General features: G+C 35.1%; 1 protein-coding gene across 2 annotated transcripts in view; it reads left to right on the top strand.

Annotated features, from left to right (window-relative positions):
• The window catches only part of YTHDC2 (YTH N6-methyladenosine RNA binding protein C2), a 75,974-nt gene that overhangs the window by 36,967 nt on the left and 26,866 nt on the right, over positions 1–12,141 (top strand). For both annotated transcript variants that reach the window (XM_070517576.1, XM_070517577.1), the window contains 3 exons: positions 1,744–1,826; positions 5,170–5,275; positions 6,747–6,866. In XM_070517576.1, the coding sequence (XP_070373677.1) occupies positions 1,744–1,826; positions 5,170–5,275; positions 6,747–6,866 (309 nt within the window). The remainder of the gene's footprint in view (positions 1–1,743; positions 1,827–5,169; positions 5,276–6,746; positions 6,867–12,141) is intronic.

Raw genomic sequence — 12,141 nt, 5'->3', positions numbered from 1 at the left:
CTAAATACTAAGAAAGTAAAGGATTTGGCAGTTTTAGTGAGAATTTTGTCAAACGGTATGGGAATTTGATTCATATTTTGTGTGTTTTCCTGTTACATGTGGGCATGGACCATGTTCTTCTTCTTTGTTGTTATATCTTCTGTGCTTCACAGATTGTAGGTATTCAAAAGATGTTTATTTCAAGAGAACCATGCTGAGAGAAAGCAAGCAACCATCAAACCAGGGTTCAGCAAATGAAAGTTAACAGCCAAATTGGGCCCATCACCTGCTTTTATAAAAATAAATTTCACAGGATCACTGCCACGTCCACTCTTTTACCTGTTGTTTGTGGCTGCTTTCAACACTGCAGTGGCGGATTTGAGTAGTTGGAACAGAGACCCTCTGCAATGGCTGAAATATTTACTGCCACCCTCGATATAAGTAAAAGGCAGTGTTTATTTCTTTTTAGTATTGCAATGCCCAGCAGTTCTTATTACCCTTAACTTTGGTAGATCCTTTTACTGAAAGAATTGAAGGTGATAGAGGTGGTTGATTTTTCAGAGAAAGAAATACTATCCATGTTGTGAAAAGCAAGTTGTGTCTGTTCTAGTGGATATAAATGCTCATTTTTAATGTGAAAAAGATCATTAGTTGCAAAATATTTTCAATGTGATTTTTAGGAATTACTTAGAGAAAATAAAGTTTTACTGTAAAATTTGGACATTTTATTATAGTTGGATACTGTAAAGGAGGGATAAGTTTCATTTTTTGTAAGAAGATGATGAATATTGTCACTGAAAGTCTAAATGTTGAGTCAATGAAGATTCAGATTTTATTGTCCTAAAATTATCTAAAGCTGATGAAGTAGATTTTGAATATTTTAGAAATTAATTCCTTTAGGTGTTGTTTATCAGGTAAATCATGGTTTAGAACACGATGGTAGTGTCAAGTTATTTTACTTACGAAATTGACAAATTTGACAGTTTATTAAAAACTAAATAAATGGCATCTTTTCTGAAAAGCTCATAATTAACTCTTCTGAGAAGATGTTTGTATTTGCTCTGTGTAGTTATTTTATGAAAGGGAAAGTAGAAGTCACTGAATGATTGGAGTATATATTCTAGTTAGGAATGCATTCTTTTAATATATTTTTTGACAGTAAATTTTGACTTTAGATTCTTTAAGGAAGTATGAGGGTAGTAATGGTTCTTTTTTACTTTCTCTTCTATAACATTCTGGATAGGCTAACTGCGTTAGTGGCTCAGCAGGAGGTAAAATGGAAGGGGTTAAAAATTCTTCACTTTGGGATAGATTTAGTTCAGCAATTGTTATTCTTATCCTCCAGATCAGCTGCCCGGAAAGTATTTCAGAAACTGTCTTTCCCTGATCACTCCTATTCCGTATAATGATGTAAATCTGATAGAAAATGACCTTAAGAGAATAGATCAGTTCTCTCTAATCTTGATGCCTTATGAGAACTGACTGCTGTTATCCAGCTGTGGCAGAGAGAAAAAAATAGCTCAGCAAGGCACAGAATGAGGAAGTTTTACAGCTCTTCTAAGTTTAATTTTCATTCTTTTTCCATGGAATGGTTGTAACCAGAAATCTGGATTTTTTTTTTTTAAATCAATACCTTGTTCTAATGATCTAATCGAGAGGGGCTTTGAATTAAACTTGGCATGTTAAAATGTGTTCGTAATGTTTCTTGCTGTTACTTTTTAAATACCTTTATGTTTTAACACGAAGATGATTTAAATTATACAGAAATCCTTTGATGCCCTGAATTTTGTTACAATGTTAAAAATGGTGTGGATTTCCAAAGCTAGTGCCATACAACGAAAAGGCAGGTAATGTATATTTAATGTACATTCATTCAATTGCCTGTAAAATGGAAACATTTTCATATGTATTACATATTTAATGTATATTCAACTTTCTATGCAATGTTAACTTTTTCATGTTAGTCTGAATTTTTATATTATTTTTGCAAAGCAAACATTTTAATACTTTTTTAAAAGTCAAATTCAGGTTATGTTAAAATTAAAAAGTTTTTCCTAGAATAATTTACACATGAAGATGTAAGAAATTTAAAAAACAAAAATAAAAGCAAAAATTTGGGCTCGGCCTGGTGGCACAGTGGTTAAGTTCGCCCGTTCTGCTTTGGCAGCCCAGGGTTCACTGGTTCAGATCCCAGGTGTGGACCACACACTGCTTGTAAAGCCATGCTGTGGCAGGCGTCCCACATAAAATAGAGGAAGATGGGCATGTATGTTAACTCAGGGCCAGTCTTCCTCAGCAAAAAGAGGAAGATTGGCAGCAGATGTTAGCTCAGGCCTAATCTTCCTTAAAAAAACCCAAAATAAAATAAATAAAAGCAAAAATTCTGAATATTTGCAATACACAGGACAAAGGACTAATTTCTGTATTATACATAAAAGCTCTTTTAAATTAATTGATAAAGATTAATCCATTAACCTCACATATTCCACCTCATATATACCAAAAGAAATACAAATTAATGAGGTACTAGTTTTTGCTTATCAGATTGGCACTGATGAAAATGTTTAACAGTGTACACAAGGGAGTTGGCAAAAGCATGGGCCAATAGGCTTTCATAGTTTGTTGATGGAAATTTAAGTTGGTGTGTCTTCTTCAGAGGGCAGTTTGAAACTGTTTATTCAGATCTGCCCTTTGAAGGTAGAGTCCACTTCTCGTAATTTGTCCTGAGTGTACTTGCACATGTGCACAAAGATGTATGTTTAAGAATGTGTTTTTCAGTATTATTTGTAATAGTGAGAAGTCTGGGAGCACTGCAGTGTCCATCAACAGTGAAGTGGTTACCTAAATTATGTTTTAGCCACACAATGGTAAACTAGGTAACTGTTAAAAGGAAAGATGTAGATGTATGTGTTTTTATGTGGAATGAGTTTTCAGACTATCTTATTTGGAAAAAGTTAGGTATAGAACATGAGTCTAGTGTTCTTTTGTGCTAAAAAATATATGTATATGTTTGTGTGTATATTTAGACACATACGTTGTTAAGTCTGAGAGAAATATTAAAAGACAATTGTTGTTGACTCTGAGGAGGAGGATTTGTGGGGCTCTTGAAGGAAGGAGACAATTTTCATTTTATATTTTTTGTAGTTTGGTTATTTATTTTAGTATATGTGTTACTTTTTCATTTTTAAAAAGGTAAGATTAAAGAGTATCATTTTTCAGTAATTATTTGACTAATTTTTCTTCAATTTTAACTAATAGGAAAACATCAAATACTGACTTTAAAGAATGCCTCATATGCTGAAGACAATGAATGCATTATTTCTGTACTTTGTAACTTCATAAAATGCTCTTGAGGGCTTTGTTGTTATTGTATGAATTGTCTTCTTATGACAAAGTGTGGCTTGACACATTGAGTTGTATTTATATGCTGTGAATAGTATATTATTAGGGATAAAAATCAGAAATTGTAGACATTTCCATTGTCATCTTTTTCAACAGATATTTTTTGACAGCCTTCACTGTGCAAGTGTTATGGATACAATGATGAATAAACTATAATCTGATGGATAAAGTCTGAGGTGGGCGGAATGTTGCCACCCATTTTGGAACCCATTAAATTAAGCAATTTGTTTTCTTTGCTACAACTGGATAATGCTTCTAGAGGAGTTAAGATAGAATCTGAGATAAATATGAATAAAGAGATGTTGTGGAAAGACATTTCTGGCAAAGGGAAAGCATACACAAAGGCCGAAAGGCAAGAATGAGCAAGAAGGTTGTTTGGATGGAGTTTAGTTTAGAGGAGAATAGTGAAAAATGAGTGGAAAGAGGTAAGTTGCAGACAGGTCTTTAAGGCCCATTTTGTGTTTTTCTCTCTCTGCTTTTTTTTTCTTCCCCTCTAATAAACCAGGGGATGGCATGATTATAGTTTTCTTTCAGCTCTTTGACGAATGAATTGGTAGAGACAAAATGACGGCAGGAGGACCCAGTAGGAGGCTCTTTTATTAGTACTTCCATTTACAATAAGTAAGAGATGAAATCAGCTTGGATTGTTATAGTGGTGGTAGAAATAAAGAGAAATTGATAATTAATTCAAGAGATATTAAGGGATGTAATATTGGTGATCGTATATCCAAGGGCATGAGGGGTAAGGAATAGAGTGGAGTCAAGGATGTCAATCAGGTTTCTGTCTTAGAAAAATTTATGGGTGGTGGTGCCATTGTCAGATAGGGAAAATGCCAATAGTGGTTGTATTGGGGAGAAGAATTAACTTTTGGTTGTGTTGAGTTTGATTTGACTAGAAAATCCAGGTGGAGCTAAGAGGCTTCTGAAGTATAGGTCTAGAATTAGGATAAGGAGATCTTGATGGAGGGAAATTGAAATCAGGAGGGTAATTAAGATGACTTTGGGAGAGAGTAAGGTAAGCAAACAGAGGGCTGAGCTCCAACCTCATGGGCAAAGATAGAAATCTCTCAGAGGTGGCTAGATAGATGGGAAAGCTGATGGGTATCTAGTGAGGGAAATATTTGATGAAGGAATGGCCTGACAATGTCAAATTTTGTAACTTGTATCACATTATGTTATAGTTATGTTTGCTGCTCTGGATTGTGAACTTTGTGAGGCTAGGGATTTTCTGTATCTCTATCACTTAGCATATTCAGCCTTGCCATTAGCTCATATAGTGACTTTGGGTAAAATTGAAAGAGACTGCTTTTCCCCAAGATATTTTTCTACAACTTTCCGGAAAATATAAGTCTCTATGATGATGAGGTAAATGACACTTCCTTGGAGTTATGTAATGCATAATTTGCACAATTCTAATCAGTGGGCCTAAATGTACTGCTTGGTATCAGCTCAGTAAATAGATTAAATTTAAATTACCAGGTACTTATTCATGCTTTATTTTTTACTTACTTTCATATGTATTTTATTTTTTAATTTTTACTATTACCTTTGAAGGTATATCAGGTAAGTGTCATTTATGAATCTCAGTTTATAAATGAGGTAATTGAGTTCTGGACAAGTGAAACACCTGAAAGAATTCACAGCGGGTACGAATCAGAGCAGGAATTCAAACTCAGATGTCGTGATCCTGGTTCATTGTTCTGTCTCCTATATCACATTGCTTTTTTAGTTTCCTTAGTATAGCCTTTATTCTTTCTTTGAGTTTTAATTTTGTGTTTTACTTTTAAGGGCAGGGAGATGTAGACCTGGAATTTGTTTCCGGCTCTTCAGTAGACTCCGATTCCAGAATATGTTGGAATTTCAGACTCCAGAACTTTTGAGAATGCCATTACAGGTAGAAATTTACTTAACTCTATAAGTCTATTTTTGTGGGTGAGGGATGAGAGGTACCATTTTGGACTTTTAAATAATTTATAAAACAAAATTATGAAATATATATTATGGAGGGTAGTTATATAAATAACTAATATTTTTTCTATACAAGAAAATTTAATCCATAAACCTTCAAAATTTTAACAAATTACTTGAGTTCATTTAAATTAGGTACAGTTTATAAGTATTTTTTTTATGCAACATTCTAGGAGTCTATCAACCACATAGTGTTCACCTTTTACGTTCTCCATGAGGATTAGAAAATAAATTATTTAAGGTCCAAAAGAGAATACCAAAGTCCCAGTTTAACATACTGAAGTACTTTGGTAGTTTTGGAACTGAGTTTATTGAGATTTCCTGACCTTTATTGTTTTCCTTTAGATTTTCTGACTTCAGGGAACAGCCAGACACTGGGTAGTTTCTAGGGAAAAAACACCAGAAGTACATTAATTTGATTCTTTCGTGTGCTGAACTAGACTCTGACTTCCAAACCTTTAAAGAGACACTGGATCATGTTTTTGGCATCCATGTATCTAGATGACTTCCCACTTCCCCAAGTGTATGTGCCGTTTTCTATTCCTCTTAGGATAAAATACAAAATTCTTAACAAGAGCCTAAATTATCTCTTCTGCTTCCGTCTCCAGTTTTAATTTTTTAATTCTTGCCTTTCCTCCTCTCTCTACTCATACAAGTAGTTTCAATTTCTCAAGCATATCTTGTTTCTTTCTATTTTAGGGCCTTCATATGTGCTCTCCCCTCTCTCTAGAATCCTCCCCCTTGTTCCTTTTATAATTAACTCCTGCTCAATCTTGACATCTTAGTTTGTGTCATTTCCTCAGAGAAATTATCTTCAACTTCCCCTGGCCTCCTTCTCTTTCCTTAACTTGATTAAATCTTTTATTTTACCTCTTTAGCTCCTTCATGGTATTCTTCATAGCAGCTGTCACAATTCTAATTAAGTAGTTGATTTTACAATTATTCTGTTTTTCACACAGTGAAAACTCCGTGAAGGCAGACTCTTGTCCATCTATCTTCTTCTTTTTCTCCAACTTGCTGCATAGTGACTAGCACCTAGTAAGCACTTAAATATTTGTTGAATGGATAAAAGATTCTAGAATGTAATATAAAGAGAAAAAAAACGTTTTTTGGGACAGTAACTCTTGTTGTTGTATATAAGAACTATGTGAGGAGACATTGCCAGTGGGGGCAAGATGACTGTGATGAATTGATGATGGATGTTTATTAAGATTCTAGCACTTAGGGCAAAGTATGAGCCCATCTTTCATAGAAAGACATTGTTCCCTCTACTCTTCATTTTAGTAAAAGGCTCTACTAGTCTGTGTTTGGGAACTGTACTTCCCATGTTTTCTTTGAAAATAAAAATCAATTATAAATTTCAATATTTCAAAATTATTTGCTGTTTTTATTTACAGGAACTTTGTTTACATACCAAGCTGTTAGCCCCAGTTAATTGTCCTATTGCTGATTTCCTTATGAAAGCTCCTGAACCTCCACCAGCTTTAATTGTAAGAAATGCTATACAAATGCTTAAGGTTGGTATCTTAATGGTTTTATTTTACCTGACTGTTGTACTTGAAATGTAAACCAAATGAAAATGCATGTTAACTAATTTTGTACTTAAAAAATTATCTTAAATAATCATGTATTTTGAATCTCATGGTAATTAGAGTAAAATAGTAAGTATAGTTCTTTTTTATATATTTGAAGCAAAATATATATAATTTTTTTATTGAGGTCATAATAGTTTGTAACATTGTGAAATTTCAGTAGTACATTATTATTTGTCATACACCATATAAGTGCACCCCTTCACCCCTTGTGCCTACTCCTCAACCCCCTTCCCCTTGGTAACCACTGAACTTTTCTCTTTGTACATGTGTTTGTTTATCTTCCATGTATGAGTGAAATCATGCTGTGATTGTCTTTCTCTGTGTGGCTTATTTCACTTAACATAATACCTCAAGTTCCATCCATGTTGTTGCAAATGGGACAATTTTGTCTTTTTTTATGGCTGAGTAGTAGTCTATTGTATGTATATATATCACATCTTCTTTAATGAATCATTGGTCGATGAGCACTTGGGTTCCGTCCATGTCTTAGCTATTGTGAATAATGCTGCAGTGAACATAGGGGTGTATAAGTCTCTTTGAATTGTTGATTTCAAGTTCTTTGGATAAATACCCAGTAGTGAGATATCTGGGTCATATCATATTTCTATTTTTAAGTTTTTGAGAAATCTCCATGCTGGTATTTTTTTTTTTTTTGGTGAGGAATATTGGCCCTAAGCTAACATCTGTGGCCAATCTTCCTCTTTTTTGCTTGATGAAGATTGCCACTGAGCTAACATTTTTGCCCATGTTCCTCTACTTTATGTGGGATGCCTCCACAGCATGGCTTGAGGAGCAGTGCTAGGTCTGCACCCAGGATCTGAACCTGTGAACCCTGGGGTGCCGAAGCAGAGCTTGCCAACTTAACCACTATGCCACTGGGCCGGCCCCTACATACTGTTTTCCATAGTGGCTATACCAGTTTGCATTCCCACCAGCAGTGTGTAAGGGTTCCCTTTTCTCCACAACCTCTCCAACATTTGTTGTTTTTTGTCTTGGTGATTAGAACTATTCTAACAGGTGTAAGGTGATATCTTAGGGTAGTTTTGATTTGCATTTCCTTGATGATTAGTGATGTTGAACATCTTTTCATGTGCCTATTGGCCATTCGTATATCTTCTTTGGAAAAATGTTCATATCCTCTGCCCATTTTTTGGTTGGATTGTTTGTTTTTTTGTTGTTCAGTTGTGTGAGTTCTTTGTATATTATAGAGATTAACCCCTTGTTGGATATGTGATTTGTAAATATTTTCTCCCAGTTGGTGGGTTGTCTTTTCATTCTGATCCTGGTTTCCTTTACCTTGCAGAAGCTCTTTAGTCTGATGAAGACCTGCTTGTTTATTTTTTCTTTTGTTTCCTGTGTCTGAGTAGATATGGTATTTGAAAAGATCCTTCTAAGACTGACGTCAAAGAGTGTACTGCCTGTATTTTCTTCTAGGAGTTTTATGGTTTCAGGTCTTACCTTACAGTTTTTGATCCATTTCGAGTTTATTTTTGTGTATGGTGAAAGATAATGGTCTACTTTCATTCTTTTTTTTTTTGAGGCAATTTAAAGAAGCTTTTATTTATTTATTTATTTATTTTTTGAGGAAGATTAGCCCTGAGCTAACTACTGCCAATCTTCCTCTTTTTGCTGAGGAAGACTGGCCCTGAGCTAACATCTGTGCCCATCGTCCTCTACTTTATATGTGGGACACCTGCCACAGCATGGCTTTTGCCAAGCTGTGCCATGTCCACACCCGAGATCCGAACCGGTGAACTCTGGGCCGCCGAGAAGGGGAAGGTGTGAACTTTACCGCTGCACCACTGGGCCCGCCCCTACTTTCATTCTTTTGGATGTCACTGTCCAGTTTTCCCAACACCATTTATTGAAGAGACTTTCCTTTCTTCATTGTGTGTTCTTAGCATGTTTGTTGAAGATTAGCTGTCTGCAGATCTGTGGTTTTATTTCAGGGCTTTCAGTTCTGTTCCGTTGATCTATGTGTCTGTTTTTGTACCAGTTCCCATGCTGTTTTGATTACTATAGCTTTGTAGTATATTTTGAAGTCAGGGATTGTGATGCCTCCAGCGTTTTCTTTTTTCTCAGGATTGCTTTAGCTATTTTGGGTCTTTTGTTGCCCCATATGAATTTTAGGATTCCTTGTTCTTTTTCTGTGAAGAATGTCATTGGGATTCTGATTGGGGTTGCATTGAATCTATAGATTGCTTTACGTAGTACGGACATTTTAACTATGTTTATTCTTCCTATCCATGTGCATGAATATTTTTCCATTTCTTTATGTTGTCATTGATTTCTTTCAGTAATGTCTTACAGTTTTTAGTGTATAGGTCTTTCACCTCCTTGGTTAAATTTATTCCTAGATAGTTTATTCTTTTTGTTGCAATAGTAAAATGGGATTGTATTCTTGAGTTCTCTTTCTGTTAGTTCATTATTGGAATATAGAAATGCAACTGATTTTTTAAGTTGATTCCATACCCTGCAACTTTGCTGTGTTTGTTGATTATTTCTAATAATTTTCTGATAGATTCTTTAGGGTTTGCTACATATAAAACCATGTCATCTGCAAACAGTGAGAGTTTCACTTCCTCATTGCCTATTTGGGTGCCTTTTATTTCTTTTTTTTTTCCCTGAAGATTGGCACCTGAGCAAACATCTGTTGCCAATCTTCTTTTTTGTTCCCCGTCTTCTCCCCAAAGCCCTCTGGTACATAATTGTATATTCCAGTTGTACGTCCTTCTGGCTCTGCTATGTGGGATGCTGCCTTAGCAGGGTTTGATGAGCGGTGCTGGGTCTGCACCCAGGATCTGAACCAGCAAAACCCTGGGCCACTGAAGCAGAGCACACAAACTTAACCACTTGGTCATGGTGCTGGCCCCTCCTTTTCTTTCTTTTTCTTGCATAATTGCTCTGGCCAAAATCTCCAGTACTATGTTGAATAAGAGTGGTGAGAGTGGACACCCTTGTCTTGTTCCTCTTCTAAGAGGGATGGCTGTCAAGTTTTTCCCTGTTAATTTGGCTCTGGGTTTGTCATATGTGGCCTTTATTATGTTGAGATACTTTCCTTCTGTACCCATTTTATTGAGAATTTTTCGGATAAGTGAATGTTGGATCTTGTCAAATGCTTTCTCTGCCTCTGTTGAGATGGTCATGTGGTTTTTATTCCTCATTTTGTTAATGTGGTGTATCACATTGATTTGTGAATGTTGAACCATCCTTGTGTCCCTGGTACATATCCCACTTGATCATGGTGTATGATCTTTTTAATGTATTGCCCTATTCAGTTTGCCAATATTTTGAACATTTTTGCATCTATGGTCTTCAGTGATATTGGCCTATAATTTTCCTTCTTTATGTTCTCCTTGTCTGGCTTTGGTATCAGGCTGATGTTGGCCTCATAGAATGTGTTAGGAAGTGTTCTAGCTTCCTCAATTTTTTGGAATAGTTTGAGAAGGATGAGTATTAAATCTTTGAACGTTTGGTAGAATTTTCCAGAAAAATAGGATTTTTATTTTTTGGGAGGTTTTTGATTACTGTTTCAATCTCTTTGCTTGTAATTGGTCTATTCAGATTCTCTATTTCTTCTTGATTCAGTTTTGGGAGGTTGTATGAGTCTAAGAATTTATCCATTTCTTCTAGGTTGTCCAGTTTGTTGGCATATAGTTTTTGATGGTATTCCCTTATAATCCTGTGTATTTCTGTGGTATCCATTGTAATTTCTCCTCTTTCATTTCTAGTTTTACTTATTTGAGCCTTTTCTCTCTTTTTCTTAGTGAGTCGGTGTAAGGCTTTGTCTATTTTGTTTATCTTCTCAAAGAACCAGCTCTTTTGTTTCACTGATCCTTTCTACTACCTTTTTTTTTAAAATTTCACTTATTTCTGCTTTAATTTTTATTATTTTCCTCCTTCTGCTGAATTTTGACTTTGTTCTTCTTTTTCTAAATCAATTAGGTGTAGTTTGAGATTGCTTATTTTTAGATTTTTCTTGTTTGTTAAGATAGGCCTGTGTTGCTATGAATTTCCCTCTTAGGACTGCTTTTACTGCATCCCATATGAGTCAGTATAGGGTATTTTCATTTTCATTTGTCTCTAGATATTTTTTCATTTCTCCTTTAATTTCTTCATTGATCCATTGGTTTTTCAGTAGCATGTTGTTTAGTTTCCACATCTTTGTCTCTTTCCCAGCTTTTTTCTTGTAGTTGATTTCTAGTTTCATAGCATTATGGTCAGAAAAGATGCTTGATATGATTTCAGTCCTCTTAAATTTATTGACAGTTGCCTTGTTTCCCAAGATATGGTCCATCTTTGAGAATATTCCACGTGCACTTAAGAAGAATGGGTATTCTGCTATTTTTGGATGGAGTGTTCTATGTATATCCATAAAGTCCTTCTGGTCTAGCTTTTCCTTTAAATCTACAGTTTCCTTGTTGACTTTCTGTCACCCATTGATGTAAGTGGGGTGTAGAGTTTCCCCTACTATTATTGTGTTGTTGTTAATATCTCCTTTTAGATTTGTTAATAGTTACTTTATGTACTCTGGTGCTCCTATTTTGGGTGCATAGACATTTATAAGTGTTATGTCTTCTTGATGGAGTGTGCTTTTTATCATTATATACTGCCCTTCTTTGTCTCTCATTGCATGTTTTATCTTGAAGTCTACTGGTGTCTGATGTAAGTATGGCAACACCTGCTTTCCTTTGTTTGCCATTAGCTTGTAGTATCGTCTTACATCCCTTTACTCTGAGGCTGTGTTTGTCTTTGGAGTTCAGATGTGTTTCCTGGGGGCAGCATATTGTTGGGTCTTGTTTTTAAATCAATCCCCCCACTTTGTGTCTTTTAATTGGAGAATTCAGTCTGTTTACATTTAGAGTCATTATCCATATATGAGGGCTTATTGCTGCCATTTTATCACTTGTTTTCCACTTCTTCTGCATTTCCTTTGTTTTTTGTCTCATGTATTTTGGACTGCCAATTCAGTTAGGTAGTTTTCTATGATGATTTTCTTAGTTTTCTCTTTATCATTTGTGTCTTTGTTCAAATTTTTTGTTTACTGTTTACCATGAGGTTTGTATAAAAAATCTCGTAGATGAGCTAGTCCATTTTCTGATAGCTTCTTATTTCCTTAGACTAAGCCAATTCCATCCTCCTCCTCTTCTCCTTGTAAGTTATTACTGTCACATCTTATTCCATCTTGTGTTGTGAG

Source organism: Equus asinus, chromosome 9 (assembly GCF_041296235.1).
Source record: "Equus asinus isolate D_3611 breed Donkey chromosome 9, EquAss-T2T_v2, whole genome shotgun sequence".
NCBI lineage: Eukaryota > Metazoa > Chordata > Mammalia > Perissodactyla > Equidae > Equus > Equus asinus.
The sequence above is the reverse complement of the archived record's forward strand: the minus strand, read 5'-3'. Positions and strand labels throughout refer to the sequence as shown.